The sequence below is a fragment of the Lepisosteus oculatus genome, chromosome 4, assembly GCF_040954835.1.
Source record: "Lepisosteus oculatus isolate fLepOcu1 chromosome 4, fLepOcu1.hap2, whole genome shotgun sequence".
NCBI classification, from domain to species: Eukaryota; Metazoa; Chordata; class Actinopteri; order Semionotiformes; family Lepisosteidae; genus Lepisosteus; species Lepisosteus oculatus.
Genome location: NC_090699.1, coordinates 4,511,262 through 4,535,173, shown reverse-complemented (window position 1 = coordinate 4,535,173; position 23,912 = coordinate 4,511,262). Strand labels below are relative to the sequence as shown.

General features: G+C 46.3%; 4 protein-coding genes across 6 annotated transcripts in view; 3 read left to right on the top strand and 1 right to left on the bottom strand.

Moving 5' to 3' along the window:
• Positions 1-23,912, top strand: part of LOC138238068 (butyrophilin subfamily 2 member A2-like) — a 168,947-nt gene that overhangs the window by 9,482 nt on the left and 135,553 nt on the right. The gene's annotated exons all lie outside the window — the stretch shown is intronic.
• Positions 1-23,912, top strand: part of LOC138238196 (fructose-bisphosphate aldolase A-like) — a 216,302-nt gene that overhangs the window by 144,588 nt on the left and 47,802 nt on the right. The gene's annotated exons all lie outside the window — the stretch shown is intronic.
• Positions 1-23,912, top strand: part of LOC107076383 (butyrophilin subfamily 1 member A1-like) — an 86,794-nt gene that overhangs the window by 32,706 nt on the left and 30,176 nt on the right. Inside the window, exon 6 of one of the 3 annotated variants that reach the window (XM_069187897.1) lies at positions 3,258-3,365. The exons of the other annotated variants lie outside the window; for them this stretch is intronic. Coding sequence (XP_069043998.1) covers positions 3,258-3,365 — 108 coding nt within the window. The remainder of the gene's footprint in view (positions 1-3,257; positions 3,366-23,912) is intronic. 3 annotated transcript variants of the gene reach the window in all.
• Positions 14,418-18,535, bottom strand: LOC138238071 (fructose-bisphosphate aldolase A-like). The gene is made up of 8 exons (XM_069187932.1): positions 18,413-18,535; positions 17,779-17,990; positions 16,928-16,982; positions 16,650-16,810; positions 15,981-16,064; positions 15,508-15,682; positions 15,213-15,412; positions 14,418-14,773 (listed from the first exon to the last, which is right to left on the bottom strand). Exons 1-8 carry the CDS (start codon positions 18,522-18,524, stop codon positions 14,678-14,680), a joined length of 1,095 nt encoding a protein of 364 aa, XP_069044033.1. The 5' UTR covers positions 18,525-18,535; the 3' UTR covers positions 14,418-14,677.

The following is a 23,912-nucleotide window of genomic DNA, read 5'->3' as shown; positions in this document are numbered from 1 at the left end:
ACATAACAGATCTTATCGTGAGGGTTAGCAGAATACAACAGGTATGTATTCAATCATGAAGAGTTACACATACTAAGAGGGACATACATTCAGTATATCATTCATTTAGACCGTTTCGTAAATGAAATTGGTTAAAACTTCTACACTAGATACTTAAGCAAGTACATCACTCATAGGAATTAAATTGATATCAACTGGTTGGGATAACAATTGAATTCTCGAGCAGTAATGCAGTGAAGTTGAATACTCATCCAATCTCTGGGGATTCAGATCTCCTGCGGGCTCAAAGAACAGTGGCAGGCTTGTGGCTGTCCAATCGGTGCTCTCTGGCTTGGTGCCAGGCTTCTGTTGCTGCGTGTGACGTGGTGCGCTGCTGATGCTCTCTGAAGACTGGCTAGTTAGTTTTGGCTTACAAGCAAGAGTTTGTGCACAGGAGAAAGGTGACTGTGGGTCCCAGCAGGTCAGGAAGAAGACCGGTTTGTTCCTGATGAAGCGCTAGTTCTGAATACTGATTCAGCTGTCCACAGTTCCAACCGTAGTTCACTTGTTGATCAGGTGACCGTTCGCGGTGGGTTCACGAGGCTTGCTGCTGGGCTAACCTCGGGTGGATCCTTTGGTTAGCGCTGGCTACCTCCGTTCTCGACTCTTAGAACAAAAGTTAAGTCCTGCACTCGGACACCCTGGTTACGTGGTGGTCCGGGCTGAGTCGGAGATGTTCAGGAGACGCGCTGCGAGAACGTCCTGTGCTTGGATCTGTTCCTGGAGGAGCTGGTTTCTGTGCCTCTGTACCTTGCCTTGCCTGTGCCTAGAGAAACTCTCTGTGTTGCCTGTTTTTACCTGGAGGACACGCAGGTCGCTCGTTGGTTGAAAGTTTCATGGGCATCAGAGACCCACGTGGGGTTAACCTGCCCAGCCAGTTCCTGATTTGCTGGTGATGAGTAACCAAGCCCCCTGACCTCAAAGTTGTAAACAACTTTGAATCAGACTCCCTTGGAATCTCCCAGACTTTTAGGCGCTGAAATGAACATTATTAAGGTTGCTGGAGAATCTCAGGAATTGGGGAGCTGTTCCTTATCAGGACACTATCGGCTAGAAAAACCTTAATTGTTAACCAAATGGACTGACCTCTTCTGTATCAAGCACCACTGAGATGAAAGAGAGGGAGGGACTGGCAAGGGAGCAGAAAACTTAATTCCTGTATTTTAATAAGCCTTGCCTCTACACTCTTTACAAGAATGTTTTTGTAAACGTTTTGCCTGATAATCAACTTATAAATATGAATTCAGAAAAAATCAAGATACATTCAAGTTAACTCTTTAGCTATTAGATCCTTTAGCACTGAGCTTAAACATAAAAGTACCTTGTTAACTGACTTTGTACTACATGTGATGTCACTGAAGGAGGAGCTGAGCAGCGGGCTGTGGGGGTGAAGTGAACCTGAGTGCAGGAGGGGAGCAGACTGGAGAGGGGACAGGTGGTGCAGTGTGTGCAGTTAACACACAGGAGTGGGGACAGGCAGTGTGGTGTGTGCAGTAAACACACAAGAGTGGGGACAGGCAGTGTGGTGTGTGCAGTAAACACACAGGAGTGACAACATGCAGGCAGTCACAGTCTAGGGTCTTGGTCCAGTGATACAAAGGTCATATCTAGGAAACATGGGATCCAGTGAGTCTGTCTTGTCCACAGGTCCAAGGTTACTGCTCATCACCCAAAGCAAGTTTCACTAATTGGGGGTCTGCAGGGTGGGTTCCTAATGGCATCTCAGCCAATTCCCACCTTAAAAACAAGAATCCAGTTCATTTTCACTGCTTAACTCACTGACTTTGAATCTCTCCAACTGAACTGGTCTTCTGACCTTTATAACCACATGTCTGCCAGCAGTCTGAGTCAGGACCTTAACTTTTCACCAAGTCAAGAGAGTGACTCAGAAGAGTACAGACTTCTCCCCGTGATCATCTATCTGAAACAGAAGAGACCTTGTGTCCACAAACCCACTGTTATTTTCACCTCAATGAAATAAGACAGTTGGACTCTTTACAACATCCAGAATAATCAAACACATTCAGAAGCAGCTATAGCCAGGATGAGCCTAGTTCTTCTCATCTGTGTACCTTGCAGCCCCACACAAGAAGACAAACTGAGCACAGAGTATTATTGCAAGACTGAAGTTCAACAAGTTCAAGTTTATTGTCATCATACTCATACACAGGTCTAAGGTATAAAGAAATGCTATTTACTCGCTCTCAGACAGTAAGTAGTACAATACAATGGTGCAAGAAAAGAAAGACAGAGACATGTGCAAAATCATACATCAACAGAATGAAATAAAGGACAGAAAATAATGGGGAGTGAACGTCTTTACATGTGAGGTAGAGGTAGATTTCAATGTGTGTTTGAGTTTTGATAGAGAGAGAAGGCACTGTGAGGGTTCAGATTGTAGGTGAGAGAGGCTGGAAGTTTTATATTGATATAGTTTGATATTTCAGGGGTAAACACTGTCTCTGAATCTGGTAGTCCAGGCCTGGATGCTCCAGATGGTAGAGGGTCATACAGTCTGTAGCTGGGGTGTGTGGGGTCTTTGATGATGCTCAGAGCTTTCCTCAAGCACAGTCTGTCATCAATGTCCTGTATAGATGGGAGAGCAACCCCAGTGATGGACTGGGCAGTGTCCACCACCCGCTGTAGGGCTCTGCGGTCAGCAGTACCTCAGTTGCCATACCACACTGTGATGTAACCTGTCAGTGTGCTTTCTGTAGTGCATGTAATACTGTAATTTAATTATATGAGACTGATAAAACCTAGAAGGTAACCAATAACATGTCTTGGTCTCTGAGCTTTGTTATCCCCGAGTGAACAATTAGCCTTTTGTATTGCAGCAGATCGGAACTGATACAGTATATTCTAATATATTTTTTTGCTTGTTATGCGTGTGTTGGTGTTTTATCAATAAACTGTATTTTGTATATTTAGAATCAGGGTGTGAAGAATATAAATTATAATGGTTGATTGGCTCTTAAAAGTTGTCAAGTACTCTTGCAATTTACAATCAAACAGTAATCAACAGTAAATTAAAAGCCCACATCTCCTACACAGGCACAATCAGACTCTGCCCAGGTGATCCAGGTCTCCTGTTTTATTGTATATCCATGGCAACCAGCACTGAATGACAGGAGAGAAGGGGAGAGGTTGGCTGCCATGACAACGCTACAGAATGACACTACATTTACCTATTTATTCTTAATTTATTTTGTTTTCAGGAGACTATTTCCCTGCTCCCTCTGGATGGATGGTGACTCTCTTCCTAACAGCAGCTGTTACTGTAGCAGCATCAGTACTTCTGGTGATCCAGTGGAGAAGAATGGACAGTATGTGCTCATTATATATAGACATGTGTGTCTGAATGTCTGTGTCAGGAAGGATTTAAAATTCCTCTGTGTATGAGCAGCTCAGGACATTCCTCTTGATAACAACTGACAATTTACAATCCAGCAAGTAGGAACTAAAAAAACGAAAACTTTTAGCTCATTAGCCAGAGCATCTTCTAGTCTTGAGAGAGAACTACCCTCCAGGAGAGCTACAGATGCAGCCATCTATAATACAAACATCTATAATACAAACATTTATAATACACATCAAACCCTGAGATAAACTCACTGCATTATACCAGTGAGCCACAATCAGCCCTTCACTGCTCAAAACAGATCAACAGGTGACACTTGTGAAAGCAGCTCCATTTAATCTGTTCTTTCTCCTTAGCCTAATGATCACATGTCTTGAAACTACAATATGTTGTAGCGATTCTCTGTAGTTTCCCTCTGCAGGAGGACAAGAGAGGCAGGAGACTGGGAGTGCAGTGAACTGGCCTCCTGTCCTTGTTAAGGACACAGGCATGCTGGTCACTCTGATAGGACAGGAAGGAAGAAGGTAAAGAGGGAGAGAGTGATGGCCAGAGAGACAGAGAGAGGAAACTGGACTCTTTATAGAGAGAGGAGAGGGCAAGCTGGACGATGAAGGTCAGGTGCTCAGGCTCCAGGATTGTTACAATTGCTATAAATTACAGTACAATATGTTCTTAAAGCCTCTGTGTATAGTATATATTTTAAAAAGCAACATGTAAAATAAAATTAACTTTTTTCTAATTACTATTTATACACAATTTCTAATAATTCTGTGTACTCTATGAAATAAAAATATTTCTGTTAGTGTTACACAATATTGTGAAATACTGTACAGTAGTTTGTGCAGAGTTGTGTGTAATCATTGTATTTCGTGAGATTGTTTATTGCTACTGTACAGTATGATTAATGCAGAAAGGCACTAACAGGTGAATAAATATTTCAATTTTAATATTAGAATAAGATTTGACAACCACACAGAACTGCAGTAGTTTAAGTATTCACTTACAGAGTAGTGCAGTCCTCTGATTCCAAAGTATCTATCTTTGTCACCGTAGTCAAGCCCATTCAAAGACCCCCCAACCCTTCCTTGCCAAATTTCCCTTACCAGTCATGGCCTCCTAATAATCCCCATCTATTAATTGGCTTCATCACTCTGCTCTCCTCCCCAGTAATAGCTGATGTGTGGTGAGCGCTCTGGCGCACTATGGCTGCCGTCACATCATCCAGGTGGGGCTTCACACTGGTGGTGGTGGAGGGGATCCCCATTACCTGTAAAGCACTTTGAGTGGAGTGTCCAGAAAATCATCTGACAGCAGGGGGTGGAGATCCTTAAAGGGGAAATCACAGATGAATGGTAGAGAGTGTCAGACCTGCAAATCTATCACAGAAGTCACAGATGTACTGCAGAGAGACAGACCTTTTCATCTATCAGAGAGAACTGAGGTAAGAGGGGTCAGTTCTGTGGAAGTTCACAGCAGAAAGGGTTGAATAAGATCTGTGGATCAATTACTGTCAAACATATGGCTAGATGAGCAGAATGACCTGCTAGGATTCTGTCTCTTATGTTCTTTTGTTCAGTGAGATATAGAATATCTGTAATAGAAAACATGGCAAATGTATTTTTTCAGCTTCTACTGCCCTGATCCTGTGTCACTGAGTGTCCTGTCTGTGTTTCTTACAGGGGAGGAGAAACTCAATGGTGAGTAAATCAGTCAGACTCTCTGTGCTGTGTCCTGTAGTGATTTCAGCAGGAGCTCCTCTGTAAATGATCCTGCACCAGTGTTCTAACTGAATTGTATGTTATTATGATACAAGATCCACGTTGAACAACTTGTTTATTTACACTTTTCTTATAATTGACAGTTTATTTATGGAAGGAGCTATTAACTGCCAATTTGAACTTGAAAACTTAAACCAATTTGAGTGTCATCAGACACCAGAGCTCTGATGGTCTAAATCATGTCTTATTATTTCCAGCCATTCCTGTCATCCTCGCAGAACTGGGCAAGTGATCTTCTGTGTCTGTGAGATCACAGATCCACCAATACAAACACTAATGAATTATATTTGAGTGCACTGTTGTTCTGCAGTTTACTGTACTCTACTGTAATGAACTGTATTGTATCCTTCTTTTATTTTCATCAGTAATACACACAGGTATTTGATCAGTTGTGAAGATTTACAAAAGCAATAGAAGCTACAGAGAAATAGAGAAATTCCTGTACAACAATGTAAATAAGGAGATCTTACTCAGTTATGACTCCCTCTCAGTTTGGTCCTAATACACATTTTCAAAGTTAATATTTTAATGAAAACTTTAGTTTTAGACCACTTGCATGGATGAAAGAAACTAACTGGCAGCAGAAACTATAAAGTAAGAAATGCTGCTTGTATGAATATCAGTCTTCTTTGCTCTCTTCTAATGTGTCAAAGACACATTATCTTCACTCTTGTCTGAAGAGTCTCCATTCAGACTGACAACAGGCCATCAGCCCCCTGTCCTGAGTGAACAGACTGTATCTTGACACTGTGGGAGTCCTGCCTGTGTCCTGCTGTTACACACAGTGTCTATAGTGCTGGAACAACACAGCTGGTTGTTACAGTACCAGCATCCTGCCACCAGAGGGCACCCAAGCCGATTGCATGTACCTCATCTGCTCTGGGGAGGTGTAGGTTAATCAGACCTCGTTAACCAATCACCAGGCCTCCCCTCCAGCCTACCTGAACCCTGCTCTGTGTCCACAGTGCTCAGTAGAGGGTTAGTCCTTGAGAGCTATATGGTTCTTTCACTGTGATGAAATCTTCCCAAGACTCCCTCTAGGTTTTGGGATTTTTGGCTTGCTTTTTCCACCTCGATTTCTGGGTTTAGACTTGAGTATTTTTTGGTTTAAATTTCCCTTTTGGTTTTTGACCTTTTGTTAGTTTTAAGACCTTGACCTTGGATTTCACTGTTTACACATGATCATACCTGCGTAGGGTCCCCTTCTTTGAAAATAGATGCTCAGCAGTGTGACACTGCTCTGACTGCTTGTGTTCAGCCAGCTGGGCCCCTGTCTGTGTCAGACTGATACTGTCTGTGTGTCAGTCTTGTTGGATCAGGCCTGGTGTGGACATGTGCTCACCATGGAGTGTGACTGGTCATCTCTCACTGTCCAGCTGATGTCCACAGATCAGGCAGTGTGACCAGTGAGAAGGACATCTCTGTTTCTCTGTCAGTGATACTGGTCACTGTGGGTACAGATCACTCAGTTAGTGATACTGGTCACTGTGGGTACAGGACCCTTAGTCTGTGTGAGAGCAGCCCACACTTTCACTCATCTGACTGAACAATGAACAGAATTCAGTATCAATGGATGGTTATTTAAATCTGAAATATCCCTCAGTGCTGGAGACTGCAGACTGTGTTTCTTTCTTATCTCTGTCAGTGGCTCAAGGATCACACTCCAGGGTGTCCTGTGATGTGTCTGTGTGTCTTATTGCCTTGTGCTGCTCAGTCTTATTGAGTGAGACTCCAGTCTTATAGCCACTGCAGCTCACACTCACTGACACTCTGATCCACACTGCAGTGGAGACTGGGGATCCTGAAATGAACTGACTGCATACTAGTAGTATAAACTCTGGTATAATAACAGGTAAGAAGCAATAAAGGTCTTTAATATAATAAAGATCTACTCTCTCTCTCTCTCTCTCTCTCTCTCTCTGCAGATGCTGTTAAGAGAGCTCCTATCCTTAAATCACATATGTACACTGTGATGAAACTCTGCTGACTGACTGTACTGACATCTTATTCCCAGTATATGACTGTGATTCACAGTGTCTGTGTCTCTGTGTTCCAGTGTGTGTCTGTGATTAACAGTGTCTGTGTCTCTGTGTTCCAGTGTGTGTCTGTGATTAACAGTGTCTGTATCTCTGTGTTTCAGTGTGTGACTGTGATTCAGTGTCTGTATCTCTGTGGTCCAGTGTGTGACTGGGATTAACAGTGTCTGTGTCTCTGTGTTCCAGTGTGTGTCTGTGATTAACAGTGTCTGTATCTCTGTGTTTCAGTGTGTGACTGTGATTCAGTGTCTGTGTCTCTGTGGTCCAGTGTATGACTGGGATTAACAATGTCTGTATCTCTGTGTTTCAGAATGGCAGTGGCTGTGCAGTTCTGCAGGTAGGTCTATTTCCTGTTGAAGATACAGACACAGTACAGCTATAGAGCACTAATATTAATGAGTATTGATTCCTGGTGAGAAATGCACTGATAAAAGAGTAAGGAGAATGAGAATCAGTGTAAACTGAGATTCACTGCAGGTTCACATCATATTCCTGTGGAAAACCTCATCTCCTTTCACAGTGATCATGTTGTCATTCAGCCAGTGGAGTCATGTCTATGCTGGACTGACTGAGCTATAAAATCACACAACCTAAATCAAAACCTTTTTACTGTGAAAATCTCACAGTCTGTAGGAGACTACATGTCAAGGGTACAAATCATGAGTCCTACACAGAGATGATAAAATCCGTTATTACAATATTTACACAAATGATGATAAGAACACTATTTCACTGCTGACCTCATGATCCTACATAATAACAGTAATATGTGTCCCAATCACTGTACTGGGGCATGCAGGGTGAGCGCCCCCTACTGGCCCCACTAACACCTCTTCCAGCAGCAGCCTCAGCTCTCCCAGGAGTCTCCCCTCCAGGTACTGGCCAGGCTCACACTGCTGGGTCTCAGTTGGCTGCTGGTTGTGAGCTGTTTTCACACTGGTGCTCAATCTCCTTCAGAGATATTTGACATAAAGCCAGCGAACAGCACAGCCGGATAACCCACACACTGTCACACTATAAACTATATCTTTACATGACCTTTGCCCTGTTCACCTGTCTGGGGTATAACCCCAGTATTGCCTGTGCTGGACACAGTGTCCCCCAGGACACTACAGCTCAGTACTGACCCTCTCCTTTCTTCTGTACAGGTGAAGGCAGCCCCATCCCTGACCTGCGTAAGTCCACTGTGTGTAAAGTCACAGCTCCTGCTGGGCTCCAGCTCTCTCCCTGTCAGTGTGTGTGGAGGACAGAGGGGTATTTAAACTGGGGAACTGGGGCCAGGGAGCTCCCAAAAGGGCAATTCTGTTGGATCAGGAAAGACCTGGACAACACCAACAATGTATCATAAAAATAACACATCATAGAAGTCTGTTTTAAAATACTTCTATATTACTAATGTATTTTTTTCAATTCTTAGAACATGAGCAATAAAGAGGAGGTTTCACACTGGTTTCAGTGTGAATGAAGCTGAGCTTCTGATTTGTTTTATACTGATACAGTATGTCTGAAGTTCTCTTGTAATTTTAACTTTTAGTCTCTTGAAAGAAACCAGTTCAAGAAAACATTACTTGTCTCCAGTGAATTTCATTACCTCTGACCCCCTGAGTTTTGGTACTAAGAGATTCATAATGTAAACTGTCGTGACATCGTTGTCTCAACGTGGAGCCCAAAGTGTGACTGTGATTAACAGTGTCTGTGTCTCTGTGGTCCAGTGTGAGTCCGTGATTAACAGTGTCTGTATCTCTGTGTTCCAGTGTGTGACTGTGATTAACAGTGTCTGTATCTCTGTGTTTCAGAGTGGCAGTGGCTGTGCAGTGCTGCAGGTAGGTCTGTCTCTTCTTGATGATAGAGATACTGTTTTAAGCTCTAGTGTCTGGGGTTATTGAGTTCTTGAGTCCAGAAGGTCTCTTTAGTGTGAGATGGTCTGTAAACAGAAGGAGATGTATTTCAATCTCATGTTTCTGTAACATCCTACTTGTGGGCTGTGAAGATCAAAGTATCATGGTGGGAATTTCTATCTCCATCCTGTGTTTTAGTCTAATGGCCAGTATGAGTCTCTCCTGGAGGTAACTGACAGTGTAGAAAACTCATTTTCCCTGAGGGGCCATGTGCTCTGGTCTCTGCTCACTCCTGACTGAGGGTCTACAGGCTGAATTTGGCAGAGCCAGTGACCCTGGATTTGGGAATAACTGTGGAATATCAGGAGGAATCAGGAGCAGAGCCAGTCTCATAATAACAAGCCATTCAAATCCTAAGGAGAAACACTGTTAAAGGTTGGACTAAAAGGATGGTATAATGACAGTACTCTTCCCCTGCAGCTTCACAGACACACAGCCTCTTGTGAGAGGCAGCAGTGGGACTCTGGTACAGGGGCTCCTCTGGGGCCTGTAGGCCTCTCTCTTGTCTGAGAAATGGCTGCTTCTCTTCACATGTCAACCAGGCTGATGGGTCATCAGGAAGAAACATTATAAAATCACCTTTTCTTCTTCTGTTTCCCTCTTTCCTCTGGCTGTGTTAATATTGTATTTTCGGGAGCTGAACCTCTTTAACCTCCAGCCCCTCAAAGCTAATTCCCACCTGGAGTGTTTGTGTGTTTGTGAGTCTGAAACATCAGATTTATATATATCTTACTCAGTACCCACACTAGGAAGAAATATCGACCCCCCCAAAAAAACATTTCATTTCTTCAAAAGTGATTTTTGAAAATGTAGCACATGTAGATACCTATTTTTCTAGGCCATGTCCAATATATTTATACTGGACAGGCTCTTTTTTCAACCTTTCTATTCTCCAGGAGTAAAAAAAATCAGAACTGAGAAGAATCTCTTTGATCTTCACTAGATTGACCGGCAGACAAAAAGAAAGTATTAAGTATCAAGAGTTAACACTGAAGTATTAAGTATGAGGAGAGTATTAAGTCAGTATTCATTAGTCATGCGAATAAAGCTTCTTGAATTAAATTGATTAAAACCCCCATTCGCTCTGGGCATGTATAAGACCCGCCCCCCATCTGTCAGTGGTCAGAGCTCACTGATTGACAGCTGGAGTCTCCTATCAGAGAGGCGGACAGTGAGCGCGAGCAGTCTGAAGTCAGTATGAGCGCCTCTGTTTCTCTCGTCTTTCTGGATGTGTTATTTCTGCTTTAAATTGAACACTGGATATTTCTTGGCATTTTCAAAGTAAGTGTGAAGGCTTTCTTATATTTCAGTAAGGCTTTGCTTTCTCCATGATATATATATTTTCTGTAACAAACGAGCATTATTCAGTCTTTTGAATTCGGCACTTTTTTATTCTGCGTCGTCAGGAAAATGGTCTTAGAGAAGATGAACGAGCTGATGATCTGGGATTTGAAATAAACCGGTTTAACAGACAGGCTGTCCAGTTTCTTACAGTATACAGGTCGTTGTGGTGGGTTGTGAAGTGTTTGAAAGCGAGTGGTCGGGCTGTAGTTTCTCCTGCAGTCCGGTCAGTCCTGTGTTTATTAATAATGTCGTTTAAAAAAATAAAGTTTCATCGCTGTGAACACAAGTGTTTAATGTTTGTATTTAGAGGATATTGGGGATCACTCCCATGTGTAACACTAGTGAAACAGTGAAGAAGATGTCGTTTCTCTGGAAGGGAAGAGCAGTCATTAGTAATTGACTGGTGTTTCTCTCTCGGTGTGTTTGGGGACAAAGACATTTCACAGTCTGATGGAGTTGAGTTGGACTGTGATCGGCAGGAGCCTGTTGTGATGTTTGTGTTTTATTCCCCAGCTGCTGTGACTCTGGACCCTGATACAGCTCACTGTGAGCTCAGCCTGTCTGAGGATGGGAAGAGAGTGAGACGGGGAGAGAGGAAGAGTCTCTCTGACAATCCTCACAGGTTTGATGAAGAGCCCTGTGTCGTGAGCAGGGAGGCCTTCACCTCAGGGAGACACTACTGGGAGGTGGAGGTGAACAACAGCTGGAGAATAGGAGTGACCAGAGAGTCTGCAGAGAGGAAAGGGGTGTTCAGCTTCTCTCCCCAGCAGGGTTACTGGTGTCTGGACTCTGACTCTTACCAGTCTGATTTCTCTGCTCTCACTGCCCCTGAGACCCGTCTCCCCCTCAGTCTGAAGCCCAGGAAGCTGGGGGTGTGTGTGGATATTGAGGAGAGGAAGGTCTCCTTTTACACAGTGGAGTCCAGAGCTCATGTCTACACTTTCACTGACATGGTCTTCATTCAGGGGGAGAAGATCTATCCTGTCTTCGGTACCTGGGATTATAATAAAGACCTTGAGCTGCTGCCTGCTGTCAGTGTGGAGATTAAACCCGTCACTGACTCATGAACACAGGCTGACTCTCTCCCAGCTCTCTGTCCACTGCTCACACTGGGAGACGGGTTTACTGACGGGCACTGAGGTGAGGTCAGAAATATAGTAGTAATTGTAGATGATGTTGTGTTTAAATTGTTTTATTTACTATAACACATTTAAACGGGGGAAAATAACATGTACGAGAGAGGGCGAGATAACGCGCTACCAGCCTGCTGTACTCCTGACTTGTAAATATCTCTGGAAACCCTGCTGTGTTTTTTTTTCTAATTTTTGAGAAAATAAACTTTAAAAAATGAAATCCCGTGTGAGTCTCTCCTGCGCGCGCCGGTGACCGTGAAGCTGCCAGAACGGGGAGGGACCCGCTGACGTCACCACAGCCAGGAGGAACAGGGACTGTGACCCAGACAGGAAGTGGCTCAGGGTGGTTATGGGAGTTGTAGTTTGTAACTAGCCGTGTGTTTGTGAGCAGCTACAGCCAGTCTAATACCCGGCTCCTCTTAGACAGGGTCACATCAGCATGTTCAGTATTGTGTATTTTATGTTCTTATGGGGTTTATTGTGTGGAGCTTTGCTTAGTGTGAGGGAAGTTCTATGTGATCTCTGACCCAGGGGAAAGTGGACGCGCTGTGTCCGTTAATCTTTTTTCTGGTCTTTGATTCCCAATGAAGTGTGATAATCGTCCAGTGAAGCTCTGTTTTCCTTCATATGGAAGCCCAAAAGTTTATGGCAGCAGCGAGTTTTTTTCTTCACGGACAGAAACTTGGGCTCCGTGTCAGTCTTGTCTTCCGTCCTGCCGTTTGGACATTTCATGTGGACGATTCTCTGTCCACAGAGGGACTGTGTCATGAGAGGTAGTTTTAACACACTCCCTTGTTCGCTGGTTAGTGTGGTGATTGTGAGACGCTCCCTAGAGCAGGCGAGTTAGTAGATGGCTGAGCTGCTAAATAACTGTTCCAGTAAAAAGTGAAGTTAAACTCATTCCTGGTGTTGTGTTCAGCTGTGTTTAATATATATAAACTAACCTGAAACAGGAGAGACTGCACCGGGAGATTACTGCACTGCTTCAGCAGTTCATGTATTCAGCAGGATGAGCATCATTATCTGAGGGATTATTTGTGTAACTTTGGGATGTATATTTGTTTCCTTTCATTATTTTCTCCCTCTTTCTACCTTGGAACAAAACATGCTACAATTCGCTACTTTTTTAAATCCCAGCCGTGTTTAGTCCAAACTCTCAGAACAACCTGAGAAACTTCAAGTTCAGGACTCTCAGTACCGCCCTCTCCGACCGCATCTGAAATATTTCACTTTGTTCACTTCGTGACGCAGTGCTGTACCGCGGGAAAACACTTTTGACAAAATGAATATTAACTTTGAGCTGTTACATATTTTCTTAGAAATACATTTTATTATGGAAATAAATTAAACTTCTTGACTAAAATGTCTATATGACTAAAATGGCTGTTTTACTCAACTAAAAGTAAGACTTATTATAATTAAAATGTATGGAATATTGAAACAGGAAGGAGACTCGGAGACGCTTCAGAGAACACGTCAGGGCTGTGAAGATGAAAGATCTCTCCAAGCCCATTGTTTCTCATTTCACTTCAGACGGCCATGATCACACCGATCTCTCTGTCTGCATTCTCAAAGAAGGGTTTCTCACCTCCCACAGCAGAAAGACGTCAGAAACAAAAATGATCCTGAAATTTGATTCACCCCTTCTCCTTCTCTCAATGACAGGCTGGTTTTCGTGTAATTTAATATTTGTTGGAACAAAACGTGCTGTAATCGTCTCTATTCTCATGCAGGTTTGGACTTCACACGTCTGGTCTCAGTTCTCTCTGCCCAGTGTCACAGCTGGTTCTCCCATGAGTCTAAGTGTCAGGGTCAGCCAGTGTGTGAGGAGATGAACAGAGGAGCCTCACACTTAAGATCACTGTGGGAGAGGGACCAGAGTGTTTTTCAGTTTTCTATTGGGATCCTGCAGTGATGTGACACCAGCTTTACAGTCCATTTCTGACTCTCTACTTGAAATAGTCAAAGAGAATAAATAAAACCTTAAACATGGTCCTTCTTGTTTTCATGCACTCCTGAGGACTCCTGTCTCTCCTGTTGTCACACACACCTGAGGACTCCTGTCTCTCCTGTTGTCACACACACACCTGAGTACTCCTGTCTCTCCTATTATCACACACAAACACTTGAGGACTCCTGTCTGTCCTGTTGTCACACACACACACACACACACACACACACACACACACACACACACACACACACACACACACACACACACACACCGGAGGGGAATTATCTGTTAATGCTTCTTCCTGTGGAAGTGTGTGCTGGTCAGCATCAGCCCCAGCTGTGTCGAGTATCTGAGCTGACCGGTGTTCCTGTGGTGTCCAGTACTGGTTAATAGAGCTATCAAGCTCAGGGCTGCCTGTCAATATCACTAACGCTACTGGAAACCGCCTAAGGACCTCAGTTATGAGCCTGAGTTTAGCCTGTTCTAGTTCAGCTGCTTGAAATCAAGAGACAGCCAGCTGGACTGACCCCCTCCTCCCTACAGCAGTCTCAGGACACCAGCACAGGACTCTCCTGCTCTCCTCGTCTTCCCTCAGGCCTGAAGAGACTCTGCAGCCGAAACACTGAGTCTTTTCCTTCTGCTCGACCTGTCCCTGAGCAGCCCAGGGGTGAGACAGCCCCCTCGAACCTCCAGCAGTCTTCATTCACACAGTGTAGTCTCAGGAGTGACCCTGAGTCCACATCACTGCTGGACTTCCTGATTCAGTAACAAGCTCACTGACCGCAGGAGACAGGGGTAAGTTCTCCCGTCCTAGTAAAGACACTTATTGCTCCAGAAGCGAAACAATTTGACAATCTCCCCATAAAACTCAAAATCCAGCATTTGTGGGTTACCTTTATTTATTTTTTCCCCCCCAATATTAGAGGCAAAAAGGAGAGAAGGCACAACATGGAACAGGAAGTGACATCACACAGAAGGGTCTACAACTACCAGGACAGCACAGTTAACTACACAAACGCAGGCGCCCGATTGGCTGAAGGCGATGTCCGTCTCGCCACGTCTCCCCTCGAGAGTCCCGCCCCCATATGATGATGTCACGACAGGGGGCGTGTCTTCATCAGGGGTGGAGTGTTCTCAGTAGGCGTGGTTGGCAACGAACAGGGATTCTCCAGCAGCTGCGCCTTTGTCTCCGGTGGGAACATACTTCCCGACCGCAGCCTGGCTGTTAGTCTGAGAGAGAGGGAGAGACAGATATCAGCACCAGCTCAGTACAGAGTGTCCGAGCAGCAGACTGCCCCTCCACCCGGCTTCACTGCTGGTCCCCAGGGAAACACTCACTGATCGACTGTCCAGGGCACTTATTTCCTTAAAAAGCAGGAAGCTGTCCTGATCTGTTTCTCTGTGGCAGGTTTCAGTGCGTCAGTCGATGTGTCAGTACCTGTGAGGGCTTGGTGCTCTCCTCCATGTCATTGTGTCAGTGTGACAGTGGGTCAGTCACTGTGTCACTGGGTCAGTCAGTGAGTCAGTGTGACAGTGGGTCACTCAGTGTGTCAGAACGTCAGTTAGTCTGTCAGTGAGACAGTGGGTCAGTGGGTCAGTGGGTCAGTGGGTCAGTCAGTGAGACAGTGGGTCAGTCAGTGAGACAGTCAGTGAGACAGTGGGTCAGTACTGTTGCTCTCTTGATGTACTCCTCCTGGGAGGCCTTGGCGTTCTCCTTCTTGCCTGCCCAGGCCTTCAGCGCGGAGGCCTGCAGCGCGCGGCCGTACGAGAAGGTCAGGGCCCAGGGCTTGTGCAGGGGGCACTGGTTGATGGCGTTGAGGTTGATGGAGGCCTCCTCCTCGCTCTGCCCACCGGACAGGAACGTCACCCGTGGGACAGAGAGGGAGAGAGAGAGGGGCGTCACACAACCGCCGGAGCCCACACCCTTGAAATGTAACCCCCCTCACACTCCCGCGACCCCTGACCTGGCACAGCGGGGGGCACGGTGCGGCGCAGGGCGGTGACCGTTGCCATGGCAATCTCCTGGGGCGTGTATTTCTGGGTGCAGGCATGACCGGGGGTCACCATGTTGGGCTTCAGGAGTGTGCCCTCCAGGTAGACGTGGTGATCGGAGAGGGCCTTGTACACCGCGGCGAGCACCTGGAGGCACAGCAGCCACGTTTGTCACAACAGCAAGCGGACAAACTCACCGAGGAACGGACACAGCAGGGAACTGCAGCTCAGTGGAGTTATTCCAGTGAGAAACAGCGCCCCCATGGTGCTCAGGCACAGCAGGGGAACTGCAGCTCAGTGGAGTTATTCCAGTGAGAAACAGCACCCCCATGGTGCTCAGGCACAGCAGGGGAACTGCAGCTCACTGTAAGACCACTTCAAGGGGTAGCACAATAATGCACCAACGCCCCGACTCTCACCCCCTCCCGCGCCCCGATTCTCTCACCTTCTCAGTGACGTACTGGCAGCGCTTGAGGTCGTGGTCTCCGTCGGGCAGGATCTCGGGCTCCACGATGGGCACGATGCCATGCTGCAGCACAGACACGACGGCACTGCGTTAACACGGGCTGGGGCAGCGCTCACAGACTGACACGCACGCGCACGCACTGCTTCCAAATCAAAAACCTGAACTAGTCCAGTATGTCCAACTGGTTACAGGGCCCACCAGTCCTACCGGGATTTTGGTTGTTCCACTGGGATTTGATTGTTGAAGTTCCTATTTTTAGTTTGAGGAACCTTTTGTTTTTAAACCTGTTAAGCGGAAGGCTTCAGAAACACATTGCTGAAACTCTCCGTTTACACCCCAGCTAGGGCTAGGGTCAGGATCCCGCTGGTACTTGGAACATGTCTAACCTCGTCACTGTACTTTGGGGCCTAAGTTAAAGCTCAGAAAACAGCGATGCTTTTTGCCCATTGTGATTTTCTGCTTTTCCACATACTTAGTGCAGCATTAGACAGTACAGGATGTGTCCTACAAAACTACATCGGGATAAAAGTGGTAGGAAAATGAATTTGATGGGGTCAACTCTCTCAGATGTGTCAATTCAAGTGGGAAAAGAAATATAATTGATGTCGGAACTGAATGCGTCTCTTAACCCCCGACCCCGGCTCGTACCATCTGGCAGATGCTGGCGTAGCGGGCGAGGACGTTGGCGTTCTCGATGATGGCGAGATGGGAGGGGGTGGTGGGTGTGATCTTCAGCACGCAGCGCCACTTGGCGAAGTCGGCGCCGTCCTTCTTGTACTGGGCACAGCGCTCGTACAGCCCGTCCAGACCTGGGAGAGAGAGAGGGGTTAATACACACACACTGACTGGACACTCCAGTACATTAACACTGCACTGAGAGAGAGGGGGGTTAATACAGACACACTGACTGGACATTCCAGTCTCACCTTGTGTAGTGGTCTCTCCATTAGTTCCAGCCAGGGGAACAACACCTTTGTCAACCTGTTTGGAAACATAGAACAAAAAATTAACAATAATTAAGGTGAATCCCACAATTACACCACACTGACCTGAAGTGCTCAGATGAGGCCATGAATTTGTGTCAAGAGTAGTGTCCCCTCTCTCCTTCATTGCAGTCCATGTTGTGTTGGGGTATGTCCCCCCCCCAGAGGGTGAGACAGTGTTGTCTGTGTGTGTCTCCTGTCTCTCACCTTGAGGCCCACCACGATACCCTCCTCCTTGATGACCTGGGAGAAGGGTTCTCTCTGTGTGTCTCCTGTTTCTCTCCATGTGTCTCCTGTCTCTCACCTTGATGACCTGGGGGAAGGGTTCTCTCTGTGTGTTTCCTGTCTCTCACCTTGATGACCTGGGGGAAGGGTTCTCTCTGTGTGTCTCCTGTCTCTCACCTTGATGACCTGGGGGAAGAGTTCTCTCTGTGTGTCTCCCGTCTCTCACCTTGATGACCCGGGGGGAAGGGTTCTCTCTGTGTGTCTCCTGTCTCTCACCTTGATGACCTGGGGGAAGGGTTCTCTCTGTGTGTCTCCTGTCTCTCACCTTGATGACCTGGGGGAAGGGTTCTCTCTGTGTGTCTCCTGTCTCTCACCTTGATGACCTGGGGGAAGGGTTCTCTCTGTGTGTCTCCTGTCTCTCACCTTGATGCCCACCACGATGCCCTTGTCCTTGATGACCTGGGGGAAGGGTTCTCTCTGTGTGTCTCCTGTTTCTCTCTGTGTGTCTCCTGTCTCTCACCTTGATGACCTGGGGAAAGGGTTCTCTCTGTGTGTCTCCTGTCTCTCACCTTGATGCCCACCACGATGCCCTTGTCCTTGATGACCTGGGGGAAGAGCTTGCCCGAGTCGTCCTTCTGGTACAGCGTCTCGTGGAAGAAGATGACGCCGCCGATGCAGGGCTTCACGCGGTCGTCGGCGGAGAACAGGATCTGGCGGTAGAAGCGGCGGTGCTCCTCGGTGTTCTCCACCCCGATGCTCTGCAGCCTCTTCGCCATGCTGCCTGTGGGAGAGGGGAGACACAGCGAGGGTGTGAGAGAGGAGACACAGCGAGAGGGGAGAGGAAGTGAGAAGTGGAGGTCCTCCTCGGTGTTCTCCACCCCGATACTCTGCAGCCTCTTTGCTGCCTGTGAGAGAGAAAGAGAGAGAGAAGTACGATAGAAAGAAGAGAGAGGAGACACAGCAGGTAGGAGATATGGAAAGGGAGAAAGTAAGAGAGGGAGGACGCAAGATGGAGGGAGACAGAGGGACAGAGGGAGACAGAGCGACAGAGGGAGAGGGATTGATTGATCGATTTCCGACACACAAACCAATACTGAGAGACAGAGACAGATCCACAAACACACAAGACACGTTACAGGGAACGCAACGCTCTACCGCTCTTTAAGCAATTACCAGGCCAACTAGCGAATGAGCCGCCCCTACCTGTGGACTCATCAGCAGCCAGGATGCCCTTGCCAGGGGCAACGATGCGCTGGGCGATATCAGAGAGCTCCTTCTTCTGCTCCGGAGTCAGGAAAGGGTACTGGTGAGGCATGGTGACTGCGGGGAAGACAGAAGGGGAAATCTGGTGAGAAAACAGCACCCCCTCAGTCTGTACAGGCCAGGCAGGGGAATAACAGCTTATTTATAATACTGCTGCTACCCATCAGGGAGAAACAACGCCCCCTCTCTGCAGGCCAGGCAGGGGAATTACAGCTCATTAATAATGATACTGCTGCCAAACAGGGAGAATCAGCGCCCCCTCGGTCTGTACAGGCCAGACAGGGGAGTTGCAGCTCAATAATAATAATACTGCTGCTGATCAGGAAGAAACAGCGCCCCTGCACTCTGGACAGGCAGAGTGGAGGTACTGCAGCTCATTAGTAATTCTCCTGCATCTGATCAGGGAGAAACAGCGCCCCTTCACTCTGGACAACATAGCCAAGGAACTGCAGTTCAACACAATGCAATCGCTACTCCTACTTCGATAGAATCTTCTGTGGCACCAAGCCCTGTAGTGTCAACACTGACACTTCACTGAAACACAGGGCAAGACCTTCAGACAAGATGCCAAGTCATTTCCTATACCTTTCACAATCACAGCAACAACTGCAACACATTTTCTCCTTAAAAACAATGAAACTATCAAGTGTGTGAAAACAGACAACCCCAGAGTCTCTCATCCCCAAGCCCGTCTACACTCTAGGGGTGACAGGGCTTCTCCTGAGGTGCCCCCAAGCTCTGGAACTGTCTCTCCCTGAGGATATCAGAGAGTCTCCTTCTCTCAACTCCTTCAAATCTACCCTCAAAACCTTCTTCTTTAGAAAAGCCTTTACTGAACTGGTTATATTCTTCACCCCTCTGCTTTTCTTAGTACCAACATCCATGGTCTCTTCTGCATATTATAATAGTGTTTTATCTCTTGTATTCTTTTTATTTATTGTCATTCTGTAAGCGCTTTGAGAAGCCACCTTTAAAGGCGTTATATAAAATAAATTTTATTATTATAAAAGCCGGTGCAGGTGTGTACAGAGACAGGAGCCCCAGAGTCTCTTATAAAAGCCAGAGCAGGTGTGTACAGAGACAGGAGCCCCAGAGTCTCTTATAAAAGCCAGTGCAGGTGTGTACAGAGACAGGAGCCCCAGAGTCTCTTATAAAAGCAGGTGCAGGTGTGTACAGAGACAGGAGCCCCAGAGTCTCTTATAAAAGCCGGTGCAGGGGTGTATAGAGACATTAGCCCCAGAGTCTCTTATAAAAGCCAGTGCAGGGGTGTATAGAGACATTAGCCCCAGAGTCTCTTATAAAAGCCAGTGCAGGTGTGTACAGAGACAGGAGCCCCAGAGTCTCTTATAAAAGCCAGTGCAGGTGTGTACAGAGACAGGAGCCCCAGAGTCTCTTATAAAAACAGGTGCCAGCGAGGGAGACTGCAGTAGTTCACAGTCCAGCAGCTGCGGGAGACCGCAGCTATTTAGAAAGTTTCAGTGGTGTGTCTGCAGTGCTCTGTAAAACCACCAGGTGGAGCAATGAAGCTTAACGTGGCTCGTGGAGCAGTTGGGCTGTTGCCAGAAAACACCGGTTTCCATTCCTGGTCAGTGCTGAGGGACCATCCTTTTCCAATTATAGAATTAAGTTGTACGCTGTTTAGACTTATTAATTTTAAACTGTTATTATACTGGAGCTTGTGAACGTGATGTGCCTCTTTCAGGTTTACATCCACATAGAGAAAATTCAAAGGAAAATTTTGGTAGCAGAAAATAATAACACTACTGTAATGTAATACATACCTAATGTACACACAGGTGGTAATGATAGCTAAATATGAAAATGTACACAGCAATATTCTTTCTCTTTAATATAATTTAAATGATAAAATTTACACAATCACTATTCCTGAGGTCATCCTCTCCTTGCTAGTTCACAGGAGTGTGAATGACTGGAGCTTTATTGAGTCTCAGTACAAGTGATCTCTCACAGCAGGCAGGGCAGAGCCAAGAGTCGCAGGGGGAGGGATCGGAAGGGGGAGAGGAACTGTGCAACAGGTCAGATAATCTGCTCTTGTTACAAACAGAGTCAGATCTGTGAACTGAAGAGCCTGCACTGAGCTTCTGAAGCAACAGGGGGCGCTGTTCCCCAGCATTAGATGAAGCTTCAAACACCTGTATTCTTCCTGATCCAGGGCCTGAAGCTGAGCACCCGGGTAAGGACCCCAAGGGTGTTGGGGGCTTCGCAGTTCTCACTGGTTATAAAACTCACAACCCCGACCTGAACCCATCTGTTGTTCTCTTTACACACCAGAGGGCCCCCAGTGTCACCCTGTAATGAGAGAGAGAGAGCACACTGGTGGGGGTGGAGGGCATCCCCGTTATCTGTAAAGTGCTTTGAGTGGAGTGTCCAGAAAAGTGCTACATAAGTGTAAGAAATTATTATTATTATAATATTTGGGGTAAAGTAGAGTTGTAGTTACTCACAGTTCTGGGTCAGTGTGCTGCAGTGAGAACCCAATGACTACTGATCAGGGAGCCACCACATACAAAATACTCTCCAGGTTTCATGTTGACAGGAGTGATCTGAAGATAAACCATCCAGGGCCACTCTCCCTCTGATGCATCCTGACCACCCACTACAGAGCTCCTGGACAGAGGAGAGCTGGACACTAGAGAGACACAGAGGGGTTCATACAGAACAGGCTTGAGATCAGTCATCCAGGACCACTGTCCCTCCGTCACACCCTGACTGACCACTACAGAGCTCCTGGACAGAGGAGAGCTGGACACTGGAGAGACACAGAGGGGTTGTCATGATGGGTAGTTTTAACACACTCCCTTGTGTTTTAGTTGGTCTAGTAATTTTGAGACACTCCCTGGAGTAAGCTAGTGCGTGAGCTCGCAGGTGGCTGACCCGTGAGCGAACTGCTGACTCACCGTTCAATTAGAAAGGTAAGTTAAACACATTCCTTGTGTTGGATATATTTTTATATAAACGAACCCTTAATCACGATATGGTGTCAGAGGCGGTCCTGCTGCAGTAAACACGGGTCGGGGAAGGAATTGCAGCAAACTGAACAAAGGGAAGAAAACGCCGGTGAAACTGGAGAAGTTCCAGCCGCCCCAAGTCTGCAGTCCGCAGGTAATACTGCTGGAAACTGGAATCGATTTAAACGGCGATTCGAAGTGTATTCATCGGCAGTTGTTGCGGATGAAAGAAGCGATGAAACATATAATCGGGGAGGAAGCGCTCAAGGTTTAGAACAGCTTTCAGTCTGAAGCCCGAGAACACGTGAAGTTAGAAGTTATACTGGATACGTGTGAAAATACTGCCTTCCGAAACGATACATGACTTATGAGAGACACGGATTCTCCACTTGTGCACAGAAACCAGGTGAAACGATTGATCAAATATCTGAGTAGCAAATACGGAGCAAAACGTGAGTGTGGAGAGTTAACAGAACCTGTAATAAAAGATCATGTATTCAGGGGAAGGTTGCTAAGAGAGCAAGATTTGGATGTGGAAAAAGCTGTCCGAATATGCAGGCAGCCGATACAGTAAAAGCGATGTGCAGGAAGAAAACTGTACGCGTGGTGACCAAAAAATGAAATCAAAAAGCATGTAATTACTGAGAGAAATAAAAACCATGACTCATCAGCCATGAACAAATGCATACACAAAGCATGCATGTGGACGTAGCGGATTACAGCTCTCTCCTAGACACACAAATCATGTATGTGAAGATACTGTAATCATTTTGTTATGATTTAGTTTTATTAGCCTTTAATCAGTCTTGATTAAAATTTTGATCTTAAAATTATTTGAGTATAACATTGATTAATGTATAACCATATTACTACATATTCAAAAGCATTATTTAGGCAAAAAAACAGAAAAACCAAAGTTCACAGGTTTATTTACTGGGTGATCAGAATCTTGACAGGAGTCTCAGAACAACGTCCTGCACAGTTTCTCTCCTGGAAGTGTCTTATGAGCCTAAGAGTTCTCCTCCTTCTCCTTTCCTGAACACACAGAGGATACAGCACCTCAACACCATCAAAGACAGAGCATTAACATGACCAGTGGGAGGTCCTGTGCAGTAAATACAGGTGTCAGCTGATTGCTAACTACAGAAATGTCATTGACAGACACAGAAAACCATTATAAATTTTGCAAAAACATTGTACTTTAAAAATGCAGTGTAAGGGACATTGTAAAAGTGATTCACTGGTGGTTAAGGGGGAACGCCCTAGCCGAAGACAGGCGGCATTAAGGCCTGGACAACAGGACAGAGAAGGTGAGGCCACGTCAGGATGGTGCATGCTGGCATATGGCTGCAGGAATTACAGGAGGCTCCTCGGGCCTGCAACATGATGCTCTCTAGCGCTGTCAGGACACAGGGCAGCCCAGACTTAACCAAAGGAACTTTGAGTTGAATTACTGATTGTCAGTGGCAGTACGTACAGCTCTTGACAGAGACCGGGTGCTGGAGGCCTGGGGCCACAACCAGAAGGAGGACATGATCTGCTCCCTGGCGAGTGGGTTTGGGTCAAGAAGTTTCCTTTAGGCACCTTGCAGCCCCCGTTGGGAAGGTGCTGCTGACCACTGCATCGGCCGTCAGGCGGGAGGGGAAAGACCGCTGGATCCACGTCACTCACTGTCAGAGAGCTTCTCCAAGAGAAGCAGATTTGACCAGCTAAAGCTGTTGTATTCTGCCATTTTGCTGTGTGATGTAAGAGAAGCGGGTCCAACAGGGGACCAGGAACAACATAGGGATCAGGGAGAAAGGCTGTTTCTGTCAGTAAGGAATAATCAGAGCTCATGCTGGGTATGTATTGCCATATCACGTCCAGCTACAAGGAGGGCTGCCCTTGGGGGTCATTCCTTTTAATATGAACGACCATGTACGTATACTAGATTGGACAAATAGAACTACTCTGAACATATCTGCCAATGTAAAGGGAGGTAACTTAACGCAGCCATATAGAGAAATAGCTAAAGGGCAGGGATGGAATCCCACAGATTCTGAGGGCTGGTACGCACCTCGTTATAATCACAGTACACGTCCACCTGCCTTGCGCCTTGCCAGGCCATACAGGGGCTGGTTATGTTTTAACAGGACACATAATCGGAATACACAGTTCATGGGAAGAAGTGTGTGTAATCGAACAGAAAACAGCGGAGCTCTGTTCTTTAAGATGAAAGGAGAATAATACTTGGGAAGTGGGGAAGGACCAGTTAGATGGGTTACTGCCCAACAGCACCTACTGAGTATGTGGGAAGAATGCCTACCCCTGGCTTCCTGCAGAGTGGTCAGGAACACGCTATCTAGGCTAAGTGGTGCCACACGCCTGGATATTGGCACACAGTCCATTCTCCCCAGATCACTCTAAAATGCACCCCCGAGCAATTACTGAAGTAGAACGATTCTTTGCTATAGCTTTCCCTTGGTATGGAA

Bases quoted from the DNA above. Each gene is read 5' to 3' on its own strand.
- LOC138238071 (XM_069187932.1), bottom strand. From the start codon at position 18,524: ATGCCTCACCAGTACCCTTTCCTGACTCCGGAGCAGAAGAAGGAGCTC. The intron at 16,065-16,649 runs GTACGAGCCGGG...TCTGTGCTGCAG, and splicing joins ACGCCAGCATCTGCCAGATG to CATGGCATCGTGCCCATCGT. The intron at 14,774-15,212 runs GTACTGACCCAC...CCTCTCTCTCAG, and splicing joins AGTACATCAAGAGAGCAACA to ACTAACAGCCAGGCTGCGGT.